Consider the following 22,232-nt stretch of genomic DNA (forward strand, 5'->3'; position numbering starts at 1 on the left):
TATATTAAATATTCAAGCAATCATTTAAATTTATCCCAATATTTAAGTATTAAACACAAAAGGGGTATGATTTAAGCGCAGTTTTTAATGGGACCCTCTACAATTCGGAGTAACTTATGTTTAAAGCTAATTTTTAAATAATAAAAGCCTTTAAACAACATGATTTCGAAATTAAGGATTTTCGTACTGATTTTCATTGTAAATTAGAGTTGCCAACTAGCACTGTTTTATTCTTGGGGCTTATTATCCCATTCTTATAGGTTCCCCCCTTTAGCGTAGTGTTTTTGCGGATTCGGTCACACCATTTCCTCGAGCTCACTTCGTTCGCTGCGGATTTTTTATTAATTTTTAACCGAGATCCGCAAATTGGCTCTTTTAGCCGGAATTGCTTTAACATAAATTAGGCTGGTTAGGGTTTTTCAAATTAAATATTTTTACCAAAAATAAAAAAAATATTCAAACTTTAAAATATGGTGAAAGCCTAGCTGGATGGATACATTCTTAATCGGGAAATTGAAAGAAAAACAGTGAAAAGTGTCGGCTTAAATTGGCAAACAAAGTTGCTAACTGAAACGGCGAAAAAGAGTTAAAAAAAAAAAGAAAGGAAACCAAGTGGCAGTCTGTGCGGCGGCGTCCTTCGCAGGAGTGCGAGTTTTCCTGGCCCCGCGACAACGACGAGGGTGGAAAACTCAGGGAAAACGCGTGAAAAACCGAAACGAAAATTGTGCGTGTGTGTGCAAATAATGTGAATGTTAAATTGGCAGGAAAAACTGCTACATCTTCAGGTTTCTCCATTCTCGATTAATAATAATTACAAGGAATGTCCGATCGGCGATTTTTTGTGTTCGCACGGGATGCGTAGCGGCAGCGGCGGCTCAAAAATCCAGTTTCGGGCTGCAAGGCGTGTCAGGATTGAAATCGAACCACCACCACCACCAGCACCACCACCACCACCAACAACAACAACAACAACAACAACATCAACAAAAATAAAAACAAGAAGAGTGCAGTGGAGCGGCTGTTTTGAGTCAAATTCGTTGCTTGTTGGCCCTTTCCTCGTTATTCCTGTTTGACTTCATTTCCACTGCTGAGCCGCTGCTGCACTTTCCCCAGCACAACACCAGCAACAACAACAACAATAGCAGTCTCTTCAAATCACCAGAATTTCCTTCTTTTTTTTTCTCAAAAAGACAAAATGTCGACGCGCTCGCAATTAACCAAGGACCTCAACGGTGAGTAATCCCAGCCAGGCTCTCTTCCCCTTATCGCCACTCTCTTGCTGTGTTGTCCTTCTCTCACCTTTCCCACCCCCCCGCCCCCCGCCTTGCTCTTTGTTTGGCGACTGAACAAAAACAAAAACAAATACAGATGCAGATGCATCCATCCCCCAAGTGGGAGGGCCACCGGCTTCCGTCTTCTTCAATGCGACACCACCCATCCACCCACACATAGCTTATACCACCCCCACAGCCCAACACCCAAGAACTTACTGTTAAGAATGCACTGCGTTTTCTAGAATTCTGACTCATGAATATTTTTATGTTTTTATCTTAAATAGCCTTTAAAATATATCCATAAATGGCGATTTCCTGGGTAGGTTTTCTATTTAAAACTGTTTTAAAAATTTAAATCCCCTCCAGAAGATAAGAAGAGTTTCCTTCACGATAAGTTCTAAACAAACACATCCATTATACCCATGTTCGCAGCCAGTCTCCCCACACGGTTACTGGTTCCTACGGAAATCGGTTAACGCTCGGCCTGTTGCCATCTCCGCGGGGCGTGAAAAGCGATCTGCTGACAAAAGACCAGACCCCCTAATTCCGAGCGACAGGTGCCCAGTCCCAATCGTCACAGTTCATCCCAATTAGATTGGAAGCCGGAGAGTGTACAGCTCCCCATCTAGATGGTTCCACGCCGGCGGGTATTTAGAATGAAATGTTTGGAGCTAGAATCCATCACCATGCCGGGTTATTTAATTAGAGAGCAGTGCTCCAACTCCAGTTCCTGTCTCCCAGAGAGCCTCCCAGGTGTGGGCGTTGACACCTCTTTGGTTTATTTGCTCGCCAGTTGGCTTGTTTGCCTTGGCTGTCTGTTATCCTTTACCCCGAGCCCCTCCTCCAATCTCGGCTAGCAAACTTCGTCCCATCCGTCTGCCAATTAACGTATTCTGATTAAGTGCCTAGTGCCAGGGCTCTCCCTCATTCTCGACGACAGCTGCAGTCCACTGGAATCTGGAGCGCCCATTGACAATTTTATTTACGATGTGATGTGACTGCCTCCGCCCTGTTTCCAGTTGGCTTTCCAAAATAAACTCGCTGCCCCAATTGGCCGTTATATAATTACATAATGGGAGCGATCCTCCATCTGATTTATGCAATTTCGACACGCTCCCCTAGCTATTGTGGGCCTGGCCAACAGTTGATGTTTGTTTCTGTTTGGACACCTGTCGTCGGTGATCACATTCATTAAAAGATTACAAGATTTCGAGGGTCTTTTAATCGGATCTTGATAAGAAAGCTTATTAGCCTGCAAGTGAAATGGATATCATACCATTATTGCTCTCCTAGCAGCAATTATTAGTCTCCAAATTGGGAAAAAACTAATAAATGTTTTCTATTTCCAATTAGCCTTCGAACGTGCTTGGAATACCATACCAACTAATACCTTTGTTGTGACAATGAATGCCTATTTCAATAAATCACCCTGTAAACCCATACCCTGACGGGGTCTCTTCCCTCTCTGGCTGATAAGCTGGGCGGCCTGCTGATAAGACGATCGCAGTTATCGAGGCTCAGTGCTGAAATTGCCGCGTTCGGTGCTTGGCCGACCTGGCCCGTGGATCCGTTAAAGAACGCCTCCTCCGTCTTGAGTCTTCCGTGGCATAAGCATACGATACATCATCATCGTCGGTCTTCCTCGATAGGTGTAATTACAATTGCAATTGCGGGCTGGCTAACCGTTAGCGCGCGAATGGCTGAAATGTACACGGTCGAGATGATGACTCACATCGATCAGTATCTGCGGCGCATTATCGAGCTGCAGATACGGGACGTGGTCAAGCAGAAGCGCGACGAAGGTGAGCAATAGGAGATGATCATCTGGAATGGGTGGCGGGGGGCACTGGGTGGAGGCCGTTTACAGAATGAGTCATGCCATGGCCAGAGTATAAGGTTTTCCACAACAAAGATCTTTAAAATAACTGGTAGTTCTGATGACAAATTCTAGTTTATTTTCATAATAATACCCCACCTCAGATTCAATCAGGTGCGATTACTCAAAGTTCTCATAAAGTTGGGGGTGCTCCTGGTCCCTTGGCCAACACTCCTCCGCCTCGGACCACACCTCATTCAACGGAAACCGACTTGTTGAAAGTTTATTGATGGTTTCGCACTGTTTTTCCATACACTTGTTTGTTTGTTTACTTGTTCCAGGCCTTCAAAGGCTTATCTCGAGCGGTGCGTCTCCATTTACTCACTCGGTAGACAATGCCCCGGGCCCCAGGCCCCAGCTATAATGCAATAGGTTACTCACTCACTGCAATAAGCCAAATAAACAATAAACACATGAAATTAATTTATGTGGGCCACTTCCTAAAGGTTTACTTGGGGGAATAAACGGAAATAAAAGGAGGGAATAGTATATTATGATTTGTTAAAAGAAAGCCTAGTAGTTGTTATGCAATAGCCCCTCTAGCCATCCTTCCATTAACCTTAAATCCCCGCCCCCGGCTGCCAAATTGAAAATTCAGATTGACCTTCCCGGCCAGGCTAGAGGCAATAAAATGGACTGAGATGGGTGTGAGTGGGTGTGAAAATTCCCATGCAAAACGATTCAAATTTTTACAAAAACAAAAGCCCCGGCCTCTTGGGATTACCCCCCATTTGCGAAAGCCGATACCCGATGACCCCTGAATGACCCACTTGGAGCCGCTGAGCGTATCTCGATAATTTATGCCTGTAATTAAGAGGCTGGCCATTTGGCATGCAACTAAGTGGCCAATTGGCTGCAATTAGTCCGCATATTTAAACGCAGCATATTTAATCCTCTGGATCCAGCTGGCCAGAGCCTCAGTGCTAGGTGCTGGAGTGCTGGAGGTGACCCATAAATCCACTACACTCTCGCTTTCAGTTGCTCCAATTTCCAGCTGCCTGTGCCCCAGTTATCCTCTCCTCTCCGCTCATTAGTGGGGCATACATACCTACATATTTCTCACCTGAGACACGCAGCGATTTTGGGGAGACGAAAGCTGGCGGTGAACTAGTCTGACAACATCTCAAAAACTACATTAAAAAAACTTGTAAAAAAAAAACGAATCATTAAAAAAAAAGTATAGAAAATAAAGAAAGAACAAACTAACGAAGCAGCGCACGCAGAATTTACAGCCGAAACACGCTCATGTGCTCCATTTTCCAGCTGCCAGTTGCTGCCAAATGCGAATGGCTTCCCGTCTCTTTCACTGCCGATATGCCCCATCTCTTTCGACAGGCTAGCCGAGGGGTGTATCCCTCTCTTTCAGTGCATCGCTGTTGGGTGTTGGTGGGGAAATTGTGTCACCCGCCAAGTGACGTTAATGACGCGGCTCGCATCCCTGACCTGCTGTCTTGGCTAGCTGCTGCTGCTGCTGGCCAGCATCTGCTTTTGGCCCACTTTGGAGAGGAGTACAACTGGCCAGAAAGAGACACACACTCGTAGGAGAACCTGTCGCTTTCTATTGCTCTCCACAATAGCCGAACGAAAGATTCGCACAATAAATTTTGAGGCTTTTTGAGGTCAAGCGAATTAAACTGGCCAGTGGACAGTGGACACCGCCTCCGAAAATAAACGAAAATTAGATCAACAGTGACTCAAGTGAGTTACTCACAAGGTTTAAAAGATATATACATATGTATATTATTTGTTTATCCGATCGAACAGGAGTAGCTTTGTTTTCATCACAAACTGACCTCGATTCTTGGAATGGAAAACATTGTTTAAACTTAAAAGTTTAAAAACTTACAGAGTTTACATTTCAGTTATCTTGTAACTGCTTTTTGTGAAAAAATATAATTAACATAACGTCAAGTAATCGCAACTTTGTTAAGAAAAACGAAAATAAAAATAAAAATAAAAACCCCAACTTGGCTCAACTTTCTTTTGTGAGGCGCCGCTTGGCTCTGGCTCTGGCTGGCAGAGGCCTTGCCATTGTTGTCTTTGATATTTTCTTTCTTTTTTTGCTTTTGACTTTTGCCTTTGCTGCTCGGGTATTAAAAGCATTTGCCGTTATAGCCAAAATCATTGTTGGCCTACTCACATTTCAGAGATTATGGCCCAGAGAGGGGGAGCTTCCCAAATAAAATTCAATGACTCGAGAGTTTGTTACACTTTTTGGTGAGCTATCTCTGAAGAGAACTTTTAGAAACCAGTTACCAGGTATCAGATAGTTTATTATCAGACCAGATGTCATAAGGTATCCTGTCCCTATTATCAGAAACAATAATGTCCTTTGGAAGTGAGCAGTGGGAGGGGCGGGCGATGACACATCCACCCAGGCCAGGCCAGCTCCCTCCCACACACCCATGCCATGCCACCGCTAGCTGCCACACTTGTATAGTTTTGAGTATTTTGAACTCGTGTAATCTCTGGCATTGTGCTGAGCTTTGCAGCTGCAAAAAAACATGGAAACATGGGCTCTGAATTGGGTCACACTCGTTGGCTTTTATGCCGCAGCTTAGACTGTCAATGCTGCCGCCGCCTGCAGGTTCCCAAGCGAGTGGAAACTTTTCGACAAACTTTTTCGAGAATCAGTTCTTTGAACCCCAAAGTCAAATATGTTACTGTTAATGCCAAGACAGGGCTAACCAACCTCTGATTTTATTCCAGTGTAGTTATGCATTGTCGCCACTGAGCGAAATAACCGCAAAAGGCAATTAAAGCCAAATTTGAAATTTCCTTTTAGCGGAAATGAAGTCGCGACTGAAACGGTACTGACAGTGTCCGGTGCAGACAGCCAGGCAGGCCATCATGGCCAGAAGAAGAAGGTGCACTCTCTGGCCAGAATATGACCCGGCCAATGACAAATATTAACCGCAGAGCTCAGGGGTACTCGGCCCTCGTCAGAGTTCAATGTTTGTAGAGCTCTTTGTTGACCTTTATAATTCAATATTTTCAAAAGAAGACCCTTCCTACACTTGTCAGAATTTAAACTAAATTACAAAAAAAGGTTAAGAAAAGCTAGAAATAATTTAAATTATAAACTCAGTCATGACATGTGTAGCTATACTCGTTTAGTTATTCAAAGTTCTTTAATTTCCGCTACCCGGCACTTTCAGAAGTGCCTTTGTTGAAAGTTCTTCCGCTTGGTATTGACATACTACTGGCACCCAAAGTTCATATCCATCCCCGGTGGTGGATTCTCTCTGGATTCCCAAGTTCATTCACATTTGGACGCGCTCGAGCTCTAATTAAGAGTGGAGGAGGAGGGAATCAGTGAGCTGTTGTTGATTATGGCCGCTATGGCCGATTTTTATCACAAAACAGAGACTACTACTGGGTAGTGGGTGAGTGCGTGTGTGCAGCCAAGTGCGTGCGTGCCGAAATGTCTTAACAATCTATTTTGGCCATAACGCCGCGCAATTGCCCCTCATTATCATAGTCACCCACGCCCCCTGGTCTCTTGGTCGGCTTATGGGCCATAAAGACGAGAGCGGCCACTTGCCAAGTCTTGAGTGTGGTCAGGACCGAGGATATCCAGCTGTTCTCTTTATTAGCCTATCTTTAGTCGTTTGAGAGGCTCTTTTGGTTTAAAAAAGTATCATACCCTTTGAAAGGGAGTGGCTCTGTCTGAATATTCCATTTCCCCCTCTGGCAGCACTTGCCAGCTCCGGCTCCTTTTCATTCCCAGACAGGGAGTCATAACTCTCGGCTTTATGCTGCCTTCAGAGAGGTGCCGGAGGAATCTGACATGCCGGTAGCATGACATAATATTGTCACCCCCAACGGAGACCTCCCTCGCGTCACTCCAGGAGGAGGAGTGATGAGGACTATATCTATATCGTGTGCTGGCTGGGAGTATATGCTAAGTGGCTGAGGGGCTGGAGCACAGTCTGAAAATTGCCTCCTCTACGTGTTTCATTTGAATTCGTTTGAATAAAATCGCTTTACTGACGGTGATATAATACTCGACTTTGGCATGCACAGCAAAGCTCCAAAAATATATATATACATATGTATATATATTTATTTTTTCATATAAACGACCATCCAACACAATGCATTCCGTTGTGTATCATCGTAGAGAGTGCGAAATATCAGCATGACTATGGGTAGCCACATATCTAATATTTAAGATTTATCTTATCAGTATTATTATTATTTTTGATTCATTTTAAAAGTACAAAAGACCTATATAGGATTATATTTTCTGGAAGTATCATTGTTATTGTACGACGCAGTTTTCGAGAGCGACTTGAGCCGACCTCGGATGTGACTAATTCAACTGCGACTACAACCCCGACTGCCACTGACTTTTAATTGCATTTCCGTTCCGTCTCCAAGTGATCTTCATTCTCTATACGATTCTCAACCACAATCTCCCTATGATTCTCTCTTTGCAGAAAGCGTCAAGTCCATACTGGGTCGCCACACCAAGATACTCGTCAAGTATATGGTCAAATTGGAGACGAAAGGCGACAAGACGGAGAATCGTGTTCTGGTAAGTGGATAGCCTCGATGGAGGCCTGGCTTTTGGCTACTTCGACTTTTCGACAAGATGCGGCCAACAGAAGCTGTCTTCAGGCAGTCAGTGGTCCAATTTGTGGATGGAAATTGCATCCTCGAGAATGTAATTGCCTTAAATTCGGAGGAGAAGTGCCATTAAAGTAATGAATGTTTGTGCTTTTATGGGTGATGGCTTCTTAAAGATTTAAATAAAGACTTTATGTGACTTAATTCAGCCATTTGGATCTGAACATGGCTTAACCTCTTAAAACATGCCTGATAGACTGCTAGCCGTAATTGATATTTTATAGCCTACTTAGAGGCGGCGGGCCATAACTTCTCCCCGCGACCTCTAGGGCTATGCTAATTTTCTAGCACCTGACCTGTCCTGACCACTTGTACGGCCGCTTGGAGGACGCACACAGCCGGAAAATTGATTTGTACAAGCGGCTTACAAGGTGGCCGAGACAAAGTGTCCAATTACCAAAGCCCTTGAGAGCCCACTCCACCCACACCCCTGCCCATTTGTGCATTTGGGTGTCTTAGATTCTAAACGAATTACTAGACGCACTTTGATTTGCCATTAAAGGCTGCGAAAGGGCCCTCTTGATTGAGTTAGGAGTCGGCTCCTTGTAGATAATGCAGTTATACTCCAGTGACTGGCTGAAAAATGGTCTCCTCCTCCTCCATGCAGAGTGTTGGCCATGCATGTTGGCACGCATCTGTCTGGCTTTCTGGGGCTTTTCTTGCCAATTATGTTACAACAATTTTCGCTTATGTTCCGACACACCTCTTCTCGCCACCAGGTCTTTACGCCCGTGAGGGTATATCTGCTCAGTGCCAAGGTGCCCACCAAGGTGAGTCTTGAAAACATGTACTTAGCTATTACTAATACTAATTAATTAATTATAAAATAGATCGAATGCCATTTCCACTACCTGGACATTGTGGGAGTCGAGAGCAAGAAGCCCACCCATTTCTCCATTGTGACCAACGACAGGCCCTACTCGTTTGCCACCACCGGCGATGCGGGCAGTTTCAGCTCGGTACGGTCCAACTACCCACTCACTATATGATATGATGTACTATATTCTATATGTAATTATCTTTATTCTGTTTCGGGCTTGTGTTCATTCTGCAGAACGCTGATGTCATTCTAACCGATCTGGCCTCAGCCATCAAGCAGATTTTTCCAACAGTTCCTCTGAAATATATAATTCGAAAGGCAAGTATTAACCATATATGTTAAGTTTTTGAAAATAAACCCAAAACATGACCTCTTAAATGAACATGCCTCCACCGCTTGTGCCGGGCTGACTCACGTCTGGCTTTAATTAATAATTAATTAAATATTTAGAGATCTTTTGTGTGTATCTGTCGTCGTCATGGGGCAAGTCACCCACTGAGCCAGGCCCGCGACCTGCTACCCAATTAAGCATTAAATGCATAAACGTCGTCATCTGCAAACTGTTGGGGTTAATAATTCAATGCATTTATAATGCTCCCCAGCCTGGAGTGGGAGCCATAGTATGCCAACTACGTTTATGCAAATGGCCACCCACAACCATTGTAGTTCAGGGGGTTTTGTCTTTAAACAACAAACCTACATGGCTTAGATAATTGCAACAGGGCACGCGATTTAAACGTCATCGTGTTGACGCCTCATAATGTAGCCTTCAGAATGCTCACTTGGCAAAAGTGTTAAATGCGAAATTAAACTCAAGAATCCGGGGATGAGAAAAGAAGAAGCTTTTGAGAAACTCAGGCAGGCAGTCCGAAAAAGTTTGCATTGTTCTCCAAGTTGGCCAGATTGAGGAACACAACAAAGGCGGGCCACTCGAGACGGCCGAAACTTTTAAAATGAATTTTAGCATCGGGTCGTTGAACTGGCTTTCTTCCTCCTTCCAGATCGATATCCAGCCGCCGGAGCGAGAGACCATATTCTCCGAGGAGTTCCGGCCATCTGATCCGCGCAATGTGGGACCCTGCGGCGGATTCAGTGCCCAGTATGCCTGCATGTGCGACTTCCATGGCGTGCCCTACCGCGAGGAGGTGGCCTGGGATGTGGACACCATCTATCTGTCGCACGACACCCGAGTGCTCAACCTGCGCGACTTTGACCACCTGGAGCCCAAGTGAGTTTCCTTTCCGGACACTATTGGAAGCATCACTACCTTGTAATCTTGTCTTGATTTCCTCTTACAGAGACCTGATGGCCATCGTGTCCGCTTTGGAGTACAATACATTTTTTCGCGGTCTGAAGGCTGCCCACATGCGACTGTCCCACGAGACCCTGGAACGCATCCTGCACGTGCTCAAGCGTTCGATGTGGCTGGAGGAGCTGCATTTGGAGGCGCTAGGATTAAGGTGAGCCGTTCATAGCTAAACAAGAGAAAAAGACTAAAGCAATGACCCTTTTCCAGATGGGATTTCCTAAACAAGTTATCGATATCTGTGATAACGAATAGCAATCCCGCCATTCGCACCATTGATCTGAGCCACAATATAATTGAGGATAAAGGTAGGTACTCCCAGTCCCTCGAGGTGTCAATCAACTGTCCCCTGGGCTAGCCAACTGAATCTCAAACCTGGCATCGAACCCGGTGGTGGAGACCACCTGCCTCGCGTAATCCAATTAATCCAATTTTTGTCTACCTTTCTGCTATCGTTTCTCTTCCCCTAACATCTGTGTTGTTTGTCGATTGCCATTTTTGACACGATTTGTGAACTGTGTAGGAGCGAGCTCATTGTGCGCCCTACTCGGAAAGATTGTACAAGGTTTGCAGCCACCAACCAATAGACACCATAGTTGCCACAGCACTACAGCCATCTAACCTAAAATATAAACATTTGTCATGCATTCTTGTTGTGTTGTTGTCTTACTGCTATATTGCCGTTGAAATTGTTATTTTGTCTATGTTTTGCAATTTGCGACATTTGCGACTTGTGTGGCCATTGTCGAACCCCCAAATTAGTTCCATTTTTAAAAGAATCATTCAGATCACCCACTCTCCAATCGCCACACAGGTTTCAACTCATTCGACAAGGTTCTATCATACATTGTCTTCATATTCGTTCGTCTTCCAGTACTCTGCTCTATCTACACCAATTGGTATCGAAAAATTATAAATGTTCGAATTGGCCACAAAGATCAAGCTTTTCTTTCATCTCACAGTCATTGTTAAAGGCCTCCTCTCGATTGCCCTGCCTTGGTATTAACGTTATTGTTTCCTTTCGGATCAGGTGCCATCCATTTGGCCGGACCCATTGCCAAGGTGTCCAAGGGCCTGTGCAAGCTGGCCCTGGCCCACTGCGGCCTGACTTCGAAGGGAGTGAACCAGATGTCCCACTCCCTGACGCTCAATCAAAGTATTTCCAACTCGCTCACGTATCTAGACCTAAGTGGTAATAGTCTCAAAGATGATATAACCGTAAGTACTTCTTTGTAGATTATGACTCTGTTAGATTAAAATCTCTATTTTTCTTCAGAATCTGCACAACTTCCTGGCTCAACCCAATGTGCTGGAGCACTTGGACCTGGCCTCGACTGACATCACATTGGAAAACGTATGTTGGAGTACACTTTCGAGAATGTTTCAAAATCTTAAGCTTAGTCTTCTTTATCCTCAGTTGTTTGGAGCTCTTTTGCGCGGCTGTGCCACGCACCTGGCCCACCTCAACGTATCGCACAACTCGTTTAGCACCAAAAAGGGCAAGGAGATCCCGCCCTCGTTCAAGCAATTCTTCACCAGCACCCTCAGCCTGAAGCACCTCAACATTGCCGGCTGCAAGCTGCCCATGGAAGCCCTAAAGAATTTGCTGCTCGGCCTGGCCTGCAACGAATCCACAGCTGGTCTTCATCTAGATCTCAGCGGCAACACGCTGGGCACCCAAGGCGCCCACGTGCTTGAGTCCTGCATCCACGGAGTACGAGTGCTCCAAAGCCTGGACATCAGCGACAACAGTGAGTGGAGCATTAACTTCAACTTAATTATTCTCTAACAACCTGTATCCTTATAGACTTGGATGCTGAACTGGCGCCCGTGCTGACGGCCATCTCAAAGAACCCCTCAATACGAACGCTATACCTAACCCGCAACCTTACGGGCATGAAGCCAAAGCACATTCCACCCGTGATGGACGCCCTGGTGAACCTCATCCAAAAGGACGACTTCCCACTGGCCGAGCTGGTGCTGTCGGAGAACAAGCTCAAGCACGACCTGCACGACTTCATCAACGCCCTCGGCAGCAACCAGAGCCTGCAGAAGCTGGACATTAGTGGCAATTACATGGGCGATGTGGGTGCCCGGCTGCTGGCCAAAGCCCTGCAGATCAACAACCGGCTGCGGACCATCTATATGGACAAGAATGCGGTGACGCTGCAGGGATATGCAGACATTGTGTATGCCTTGGAGCACAACCACAGCATGCGCACCATCCCCTTCCCCGTGTTCGACATCGCCCCGCATCTGAAGAGTCATCCGGACAAGACGGATGCGGTGATGCGGAAGATGCAGGAGCTGCTGCAGCGCAACTGCAATGGACTGAAGCGCACCAATGGCCAGGGCTTCCGGCTGCAGCATGGCTTCATGCTGTCCTCCACGCACCAGCTGGTGGACAAGCTGGTGGCCGAGACGCAGGACACCATCTCCCTGGCCAAGGGTGGCGGGGATTCCGCCTCGGCGGTTCAGCGTCTCATCACCGATGCGGAGAACTGCAAGCAGCTGATGCCCAAGCTGCAGGAGGCGGTCCGCAGCGACGCCCATCCCATCGAGATGAAGCTGACCCGCGTGGCCAGTGAGCTGGGGTACACGATCAAGAGCTATCTGGAGGAGACGCTGGAGACGATGATGCGAACGGGCATCGAGCAGTGTCCCAAGACCCTCGGCAACCAAATAGTGGTGCAGGATCTGCGAAAGGTCCTGGCCGAACGCCTGCTGGTGCCCGAAGACTTCCTCCAAAGCTGTTTGCTGAACAATGCCGGCAGCGAGATCATGAACAAAGTTAGGTAAGTTTCGGCCAAGCTAAGAGGAGTTTTGAAAGTCCAAAGAAAGAGGCAAGTGAGAGGTTTTATTCAAATGAGACTTAACCGGAAAGAGACGAACACAAGGGGATGGGGGGCCTGATGGGGGAACTCTAAAACGAATATTTATTTTGAGTCACTGAAATGCAAAAACCTAGGAATGTTTATTCAGTGATAGGGTAAATAGTATGTGTTATGAGTTGATATTGATAAACAAACTTAAGATTATGCAAGTCTGGTTATAAAAGTAGAGTATTGATTGTGGAAATGGGTAGGAAATATTCTAGTTATTACCACATTCGCAATAGATTTGGCACATTCTATGTAAACAGAGGGGAAATTCGACTACAAACGTTTTCTTTCCGAAATCGTCTTTTCGAGAGGGCCTCTCAGTGCGCTCTTCCTGCTCTGGCCACCAACACCATCGTAACTTGCTCCCCACATCCGTACTCCCATGTACTCCCCACATGTATTCATGGGAGATTGGGGCCTGAGTGAGAGAGCGCCCCAAGCTTAGATAAGATTAAAACACACAACCCACCGAAAAACCAGAAACAGCTGAATGCAGTTCCACTGTGGAGCTGCTGTTTGCCGCGGACTACGCCGAATAGTTTATCTGGGCTCACCGCCGGGACTTGGCAAACTGTAGCAGCCCTTTAGTTTGCCACCAGCTGTTGGCCGAAAGTCGGAGTTTTTCGGGCAGAAAAATGGGTTTAATGGGCGCTTTGTGCTGTTGCTTAGGTGGCAAGGACACCAAGTCCTCATACAATAGTCCGGCCTACAGGGAGTGTCCGGATGAGGAGCCCATGGAAGAGTTGACGCGGGAAACAGTAGCTCAGGATGATGTGCCCAACAAAAAGTTGTATTTCTCTGCCTATATCTTTGTTTCCCAATTTAATTTATATCTTTTGTTAAATACTTTCAGTGAAATCGAACAATCCCTGGCAGCTGCCATCTCGGACCGGGCCACTGACGAAGTTTTGGAGGCTCTGACCCGCTATCGCCGCGGCCTGGGCATTGCTGAGTCGCCATCGGTGCTGCTGGACGAGCCGCAAACGCCGGACATTGTTCGCAGCCGCTCCAGTCATGTAAGTTCCGTATTCGAGCCGCGTATCGATCAGGCCTATCGTGGATGGGTCTTATCAGTTGGATTCAGATATCTGTTGGCTCTTGAGAATGGTTGGCCTTTCAGCTATTTTCCGGCTATGAATATTAATTTGGAAACAATGCTTATCGGAACCAACCATTTTATGAGAGTTACTTCATAGTTGGTTCTATTGTTTAACTTGTATTCTTGATAAGTATTGTTTTCATTGATAAACTCTCCAAAAAGCACAAAACCTGCCATCACTGGCCAGTGACAAATGTGATGTCATGGTGCCTTAGGCCCCTTGGTTTGGTTTACTTTCGCTTTCGACCCGCGGCCATTGTTTTGATCGGCGGGGCCGACGCCGCCTTATCTATCAGCGGAGGTTTAATGCCTTCGATCGCGGGAATTTCACCCACTTTGGGGAGTTGCCGAATCGAATAACAATTTAGAGTGAACCTAGACACGATAACACCAACAGGGTCTCTTTCTTCTTGTCTCTTGCAGGACGCGGATGGTTTGATCATACGGCCGGGTGGACGAGGCTCTATATTGCCCAAACTGGGTCTGGAATCGCCCACTGTAAGTGTTGAAAATCTCTCGCTACCCAAGTGGATGCAATAGACTCCTCCGAATTCATCAAAAAAATTAAGAAATTAGTTTATAAGAGTATATGCGAAGATACTCCATACTCCATTCTAATAGATACACAAACACACACCCCAAAACAGTCTCGTCATTAAATATACATACATATAAGCCTAGTACGTTCATGTGTAAAAATGAAGTCATATTCTAATACCCAACTAGCTGGAAGTAGTTGATACAAAGTGAAGAATACAAAGCACTCACCAAGATACCCAATGATACATTGAATCACATCAATAAATTACTTAAATGTGTATACCAAATGCTCATGCTCATTATTTTTTTCGTGTCTTCCTGCCCCGATCTACTACTCTTCATCATCATCATCACCAATCATCCAACGATCCAAAACATTATTGTACAAATCGCAAATACTCGTACTCGTACTTGTACTCGTTCTAATTACATTAATTAAACCTTGTCTCCAACTCATTTACATAAATTGCATTTCAAAATCAAATCAAACACAAAAGAAATTGGAATATCTGAACCTTGTAAGTAGTTTTTGTCTTGATCTCAACTATCTATCTATGAAATACTATCTCTGCGAGGATCCCTTCAGGGTCCTTTACATATTATGTTTCCTCTGTAGCCTGCTGCTCCTATCTTTAGTCTATCTCTGTGATTATTTTGATTTGTAGATTTCTTAGATTTTTTTATAATCCCCGAAAAAAATAAAAAACAAAAACATTTTTCATTATTTCACAAAACACAACAATCCCCAATCAGCACATAACACCATTTAACCCATGAGAACCACTCTAATGCTTTGCTTTAACCCACTAGGCCACTCCTCATCTGGCCACCAAGCGACGCAGCGTTGCCCGGAAAGTGCGTCCCCAGTCTGTGGTAGAGAATCTCAGCCTGGGTCACATACCAGATCTCCTGGACTCGCCCTCCTCCCACCGCTCCAGTTCTCAGCTGTCAACCCGAGCTGCTGCAGGCGCCGCTGCCGTGGCCGGTGCCACCAACATGACCGACAGTATCGCGGCCATGGACGACGGAGGGGTAGACGAGTGCTGTGACTCCATTACCGAGCTGCCCAGTGCTTCATTCCAACTGCAGCACCTGGTCAAGGGGCGACCAAAGCGTGCCAAGACGCGTGCACCCACTCGGCCCCTGGTTAATGCAGAGTGTGCCGGAGGCAGTCGGGAGATTGGGGAGGGGCTGGAGCACTTCTTCCGGCCCGGATCGGTCACACCCACTACGCTCACGCCTTTGGTGTCGCCAACGTCGGAGGAGTGCAGCTCACTGTCGTTTGTGGACAGTCCCACCATGAGCCGGGATGGAAACGGCCACATGACCTCCGAGGAGACCACGCCTATTCTGGAGGAGCGCCGGCCAATCAAATTGGAACGTCAGTCGCCCCTGCTCAAGAGTAAGTGCCGAGCTAGCTCAAGTTTCCAAAATGTCCACCTAATTCTTGTTTGTTGGCTAACGTAGGTGCGTCCTGGGCCACAAGATCTCGCTCCACCGACAATTTGGAAAAATATTCTCCTCTGGTGGGACGCAAATCACCGCTGGTTAAGATGCGCACTGAAGGCGGGCCTGGCTCTGGTGCCGCAGGTGGTGGCGAGGAGACTGCCATTCCCACATCCAATCTTTTAAAGGCCACTGCCCGCGATGATAAAATGCGGTCGCCGAGCAGTGATTCAATTAAGAGTCATGCCACAGGCGAAGGCAGCGTGATTGTAAAGACGGGCAACGGCATCCTGCGCACCCCGATTGTGCTGCAGAAGCCACGACCCTGGTCGGTAGTCGGCAGCGAGCCGAAAGCCAGTGGGGAACTGGTCACAGGAAACGGAAATGCTGATTCCACAAAGACCACACCAGACAACCTGGAAGAAGGTGGGTACACAAAAATAAAAATTAAATGGCACAGCCGTAAAGCATTTCCCACTTAATTAGATGAAGTCGAGGTGGTGGCTTTTGGGGCAAGCAGCGGTGGCTCCATAGTTGGCATCACGCCTGGCATAGCCTTAACCACCAGTACCAGTGGAGGTGGCAGCATTGTGGGCATCACACCAGGTAGGTTAAGCCCCTTGGATTATCGTTAAGAATCTATATTAAATGCAACTTTTATAGGGGCTGCCCTGGAGAAGAAGTCTGTCCGCGAACTGGCCGCTGGACTCAACCGACTGGGTAAGTAAAGGACACTAATTGCGCACGAGTAGCTATTGAAGATGCCTGCCCAGCACCTAGAACCATTCTTATCCGTAGATCTGCAACCTATGTGATTTTTATTTCGTTTCGTATCTTATTTATTTTCATATTTTGATTTGTTGTACTACTCGTTACTTGTAAAGAACTTCCCCTCAAGCCGCCTGTTATGCCCAGAACCCTCTTGAATGCAGCAAATGCGCGCACGAGCAGCACCTCCACCACCTCCACGAGCTCTTCCAATGGAGGAGGGACTTCTTCGACAACAACCAGTACGTCTTCGACAGTATTAAACACCCAGAACCAGACCCGTTCGCAAGTTGTGACAACGACCAGCAGCGAGTCCACTACGGAGCAGACCACCAGCAGCACTAGTAGCACCAGCAGCAGCAGCTCCTCGACTCGGCAGGAGCAGCGGCATGCCATGGCCTGTGCCAGTCTAATCAGCAACGAAATCCTGAGCATGCGAAACGGCCAATTGGCTGGAAAGTCGGGCAGTTGTGCGGAAAGTGGAGGCGTTAAGCGGATAGCCGGCAAGGAGATATCCACACTTTTCGAGGTTTGAGCTCCGGGACTGGAACTGTATTCACCGTTCGAAATTTTGGTGGCCAAGTTGCTTCGTTGATTTCGGTGCTCATCCTGTGCGTCTAACATCCGCATTTGTTGCTTAGTGTGTAGCCGTTAAGTTGTGTCTGGTAGTCAGTAAGCCGCATGTTGCCTGTATTCCATTCTCGCTAATCTGTATGCCTGTTGTTACCCGTACATCATGTCCAGATAATCCACATCGAAATAATGGGGCCCTACTTTCCCGCTCTCCCACAGGAGACATTAGTTGAAGAGCTGCAGCAGAGCATGGCGAACCGACGCATGTTTAGAGACTCGGCCTACACCAAGGAGGATGTCGTTGATTTATAAGTGTTCTAGTTATATGCTCAACATTCCCTCACACCGAACCCCCAGACCCAGATCCGCCTGACCTGCCACAGATGATTGCGTGATTGATCGCCGGGGCTTGGAGATGATAATGATAATGTTTAAGTGATTTAGGCGATGGCAATGAATGGATAGATGGAGGATAGATGGATAGATGCAACTTATTCGTACTGAACCATTAATTTATGTGCAATGGCGCGTGTGTATTGTTTTCATTTGGCAATTTTGAATGAACGTGATTTATTTATTGATATATAACCTAATACTTTTATCCAAATTTACCTTTGCATATTTATAAAGATGTTTTGTGTACTATATTTTATATTTTTATGTATTTTAAATGAGTTAAGTGCCAATAATATACAGAATTAACAGAAGTCTATTTTTAGCGTGTCCTATACACCAACTTCAATGAAACTAACGAAGATAACGCAATGAATATGATATATACACTTTATGTAAATCGATTGCGTATATAAGAACTATTTTAATGGCCTAAAACTAAAACAACAAAAAATATTTAAACAAAATCTAAATGAAATACAATATTTTTTATAACTGCTTCCAAATACAAGTATTCGTGGTTTTTAATTTCCTGATTTTTATTTACCTTAATTATACACATACTTATAGTATTTGAACGACAATCCGTTTTCAAACATTGAAGGGCAATGTGCCGCCAAAAACGAATGCATTTACGTATTTAGAAAAACGGACACGGAGTTTATTGATTATTTTCTAAAAAGTTAACAATTTACTCTAAGGAATTAGCGAGGACGTTACCGATAACAAATTACCGAATGCATTTAAACAGGAGACATCTTAATAACTTAAGAAAAAACTACACAAAATCTAATTACTGTAACCAATCGAAGAATTTCCATTTAAATTTTGAAGATCAAGTAGTTTGCACCAAAGACACTGGATTTTTGCGAAGAGCGTTCTGCCCATCCACCACCGACCACACACACTTTCAATTTTGAGTGTTACCCGATTCCCATAGTTGGCTCATTCAAAGGCCATTCAACTTGAAAAACCAAAATCGAATCTTTAAAGTGTTCATTAAAGTTAAGAAAATAAAAACTTCATTGTAATCTATTGAAATTCAAATTAAATGGACAACATCTTAAGCCTGTGTTTTAATTTCAAACTTCAAAAGTCGCGCCTCTTATGTCCTTTTATTTCTGATACTGTTAATGATTTCTTTAAATCTATGGGAGCGATTTAAATAAAAATAGTCTTATAATGTTCTGAATAAAATAAGCTTTTCAACGGTATTCCGTGCATAATGGCGCATCCTTTGTGAAGGACTTAATAAGTCTAACAGAGGCCATAAAGTATTTTTAAACTAGTTCAATGAACTTTTTGCGGACTGGTTCCGGTTCACTACTTGGCGCTCCTCTTATCAGTTTAAATTATATGGGAAACTGTAATTCGATTTTCTCAAAATCTGTGGGAGCGATTTGTATGAATTTTGGTCCATTCATACTTAAAAAGGTCCTACATCGACTCCACTACCGTGCATATTGGCGCATCCTCTTGGAAAAAAAATTTTTTGGGGTCATTTTTGTATGGGCTGTTAGCCGGGTTGGTCCACTTTTAGTCGATTTGCTCCAAAACGTAGGGAGCGATTTTAATGAAATTTTCAGGGCATATTCTCAAAATAATGGGCTATAAACTGGTGTATCCTGCTTATTGGCGCATCCTCTTATTTCTGTGATAATGCTCAATACAGTGAAGGGGCAATTTTTCAAACCCATGTTTAAGCTATTTAAAGAGTGTAGAACCCGCTCAAAGTAAGAAAAAACAATAGTTTATTCAATTCTTAACAATTCTAGTGTTTATTTAGTTAAATTTAGTGGCTAAATACAGAAATAATTGAAAAACAAAATATTCGTTGCTGTGTTCCAATTCCACCATTCCCCTTCGACGCTAATTTCGACGGACATCTCTAATCATATCTGCAAAAGCCAACACAAATAGCCAGATATATTTAGAAGTATATTGAAATAATGATCTAAATGTATAAATGGTAAATTAAGAACTTAAAGTTAAGTATAAAATTATGCACTTCGAATGCACTTATAGCAATAAAATATTGTTAATTTAGGTAACTATTCTTTGCATGACCCTGCTAGATTAAAACATAATTTTAAAATAAATGTAGATTTTTCTAATTTTAGTATTAGTAAAATTCAAACCATGAAACTGTTTTTACTGTTTTTCTTTTATTTTTTGATTGAAATATAAACATTTCTTGTCATTTCAAGTTATTAAAAATCCTAATCCACTATATAATTAAGTATTAGTGCTGTTATGTTTTGTGGAACTCTTCTATAAAAGAGACTAGAGCTCTTGGAACATCCATGGTCTGGTCGTCGACTAAAACAATATCAAAGGTATCCATGTAGTTTTTCATATTTTCCTCGACGTGGTGGTAGAGGAAGCCAATTTTAATGACCTGAGAAGTCTCAGTAGCGCCCGAAGCCATGTTTGCATCTCCCAAGGAGTCGCCTATTAGAATTATATGATCCCGGTAGTGCAATTGATCGAAGTAATCACTTCCTTCTAGTACAGATTCGTTTTTGTTGAAGGTGTGAATCAAAGGATCCTGCAAACCATCCAAAAGGCCATCGCGGTACTTCAGAAAATTTGAAACAATTTTTACGTTAGGATGCATCATTTCCGCCTGCCGCAAGAGGGACTCCACAGTGTTTCCCAGCCCGGCGGAGAACACAAGAGTGGGAATATCTAAACGATGCAAATCCGCAAATAGCTCCGGACTGCGATCTCGTAGATTATGGATGTACTGTCTGGTTACCTCGTCGATTTCCGACAGATCGAAAGGAAAGCCACTCGCCAGTTCCCCAGATTTTGTCCACCACTCAACGATGTATTTAAGCTTCTCCTCGGCGGGCATGTGAGGATCTATCTCGATGGGATGGTACTTCATTTGCAGTTTATGGGCCTCCTCCTTTAGTCCTGGGGGCAAGGATTTGCAGGCGTAGAACATGGCAAACGTGGAGGGCACCCTGCTGCCGTCCTCTGTCCGCTGCTTGGTGATGGTGAAGTCAAAATCCGATACCACTTGTAAGCGTTCCGGTCCGGCCTTGACGAACTCCTTGAGGAGGTGCTTCACTTTGGTCGGATCCCGTATTCGACAATGGCTTTGCATGAGAGCCGGAACATTTTGGATTTCCAAGGTTTCGACGACCGTATGTTGAAGCATTTCATTCGAGGACATGTTCAAATCTAAAGATATGCTCGTTTAAGTATCCCCGCACAGATTATATTCCAGACATCTTATCAGGCTAACTGCGGTTGTTAATTTTGAAAAAGATTATAATTTATGTGCCCAAAAACTTGAATCCATGTTCAGACTTCCGGATTCCTGGTGCTCCGTTGCTGACAACTTTTGAATGCTTACAAGATTTATTTTTAAATATTGAATATGCCGATGTTCTTTTTCCTCTTATACCCAAAGTCCTCCCACACACATAGTCTTCAACAGGAAGACTTCCACACAACATAAATAACAATAGGAATATTTCTTAAATTCGAGTTTATGTAAAATTATGCTTAAAATATCGATAACTTTCTTTAATTTGCTACAGTCACACTATCCCAAGGGTCTTGCAACCGGTTGTTTATTTAATATTTCTTAAGTTTATTAATTAAAATAATCCTGGACAATGGCGAGTAGAGGTTTGCTGTTGATTGGTCAGTTAGCAGAATGCATCCAAGATACGGATTCGCCGCATGTAGCTGGACAAGAACCTGAATATGGTGGGCAGGAAGAAGATGAAAACTAGTACTTTATTTATAGTACTTTATTCTTTTTCCTCCTATACACAAAAGTCCTCCCACACACAAAGTCTTCAACAGGAAGACTCCCACACAACATAAATAACAACACGAATATTTCTTAAATTCGAGTTTATGTAAAATTATGCTTAAAATATCGATAACTTTCTTTAATTTGCTACAGTCACACTATCCCAAGGGTCTTGCAACCGGTTGTTTATTTAATATTTCTTAAGTTTATTAATTAAAATAATCCTGGACAATGGCGAGTAGAGGTTTGCTGTTGATGGGTCAGTGTATGCCCTGCATTAAGCAGAATGCATCCAAGATACGGATTCGCCGCATGCAGCTGGACAAGAACCTGAATATGGTGGGCGAGAAGAAGATGAAAAGTAGTACTTCATTCACTAAAGGTCTTTGTTTTTCCATTTCAGTACTTTAAGAAGGACGAGTTCTACTTTGCCCACGACCCACAGAAGGTATGCAAAACCGGTGATGTGGTCCTAATCCGCGAGCTTCCGGAGCGTCTCACCCGCCTCATTACGCATGCTGTGGAAAAAGTAGTCTATCCGCTGGGTGACATAACCGATCCGCTCACCGGCAAAAAGGTGGTGGTGGGCAAATACCGTGAGGACATCGAGATGGCCAACCAGCTGTTTGGCAAGTCTGAGAAGGCCTTCGACTATGACAAGGCGCCGCCACGCGGTCGTCTCGAGGGCACCAAGGACTTCACACATGGAGAAACCTACATTAAGTACCACGAGGATGGAAAGGATCAGCCTTTTGCCGTGTAGTTGGGCTTTTATGACTTTTAACATTTAAGTTTCCGTTTTGTTTGATAGTAAAGCCCATTTGTTATAGATTAAAGTCAGGTGATTTTTC

The 22,232-nt window shown here is 44.5% G+C and overlaps 3 protein-coding genes across 11 annotated transcripts; 2 read left to right on the top strand and 1 right to left on the bottom strand.

The window, feature by feature from the left end:
* The first annotated feature begins 281 nt into the window (after nucleotides 1-281).
* LRR (Leucine-rich repeat) lies at nucleotides 282-18,137 on the top strand. Of its 9 annotated transcripts, none has more exons than XM_017238696.3 (22): nucleotides 282-1,232; nucleotides 7,593-7,690; nucleotides 8,502-8,552; nucleotides 8,613-8,741; nucleotides 8,837-8,920; nucleotides 9,604-9,830; nucleotides 9,901-10,062; nucleotides 10,119-10,216; nucleotides 10,432-10,473; nucleotides 10,939-11,126; nucleotides 11,185-11,262; nucleotides 11,326-11,659; nucleotides 11,716-12,703; nucleotides 13,644-13,806; nucleotides 14,313-14,387; nucleotides 14,927-14,947; nucleotides 15,240-15,831; nucleotides 15,897-16,301; nucleotides 16,362-16,481; nucleotides 16,539-16,595; nucleotides 16,760-17,172; nucleotides 17,436-18,137. In XM_017238696.3, the coding sequence occupies exons 1-22, from the start codon at nucleotides 1,196-1,198 to the stop codon at nucleotides 17,526-17,528; spliced, it is 4,455 nt and encodes a 1,484-aa protein (XP_017094185.2). In that variant the 5' UTR covers nucleotides 282-1,195; the 3' UTR covers nucleotides 17,529-18,137. The 9 variants fall into 9 exon arrangements, with proteins under 9 accessions (XP_017094185.2, XP_017094187.2, XP_017094191.2 ...); XM_017238702.3 differs by lacking the exon at nucleotides 282-1,232 and adding an exon at nucleotides 2,955-3,076; XM_043210224.2 differs by lacking the exons at nucleotides 282-1,232; nucleotides 16,760-17,172 and adding an exon at nucleotides 2,955-3,076.
* Nucleotides 18,138-19,534: 1,397 nt separating this feature from the next.
* LOC108123531 (7-methylguanosine phosphate-specific 5'-nucleotidase-like) lies at nucleotides 19,535-21,439 on the bottom strand. Its single transcript, XM_017238756.3, has 3 exons — nucleotides 21,393-21,439; nucleotides 20,974-21,019; nucleotides 19,535-20,861 (listed from the first exon to the last, which is right to left on the bottom strand). Exon 3 carries the CDS (start codon nucleotides 20,788-20,790, stop codon nucleotides 19,861-19,863), a length of 930 nt encoding a protein of 309 aa, XP_017094245.2. The 5' UTR covers nucleotides 20,791-20,861; nucleotides 20,974-21,019; nucleotides 21,393-21,439; the 3' UTR covers nucleotides 19,535-19,860.
* Nucleotides 21,440-21,520: 81 nt separating this feature from the next.
* mRpS17 (mitochondrial ribosomal protein S17) lies at nucleotides 21,521-22,217 on the top strand. The gene is made up of 2 exons (XM_017238757.3): nucleotides 21,521-21,720; nucleotides 21,785-22,217. Exons 1-2 carry the CDS (start codon nucleotides 21,613-21,615, stop codon nucleotides 22,142-22,144), a joined length of 468 nt encoding a protein of 155 aa, XP_017094246.1. The 5' UTR covers nucleotides 21,521-21,612; the 3' UTR covers nucleotides 22,145-22,217.
* Nucleotides 22,218-22,232: the final 15 nt, after the last annotated feature.

Source organism: Drosophila bipectinata, chromosome 2R (genome assembly GCF_030179905.1).
Source record: "Drosophila bipectinata strain 14024-0381.07 chromosome 2R, DbipHiC1v2, whole genome shotgun sequence".
Classification (NCBI taxonomy): Eukaryota; Metazoa; Arthropoda; class Insecta; order Diptera; family Drosophilidae; genus Drosophila; species Drosophila bipectinata.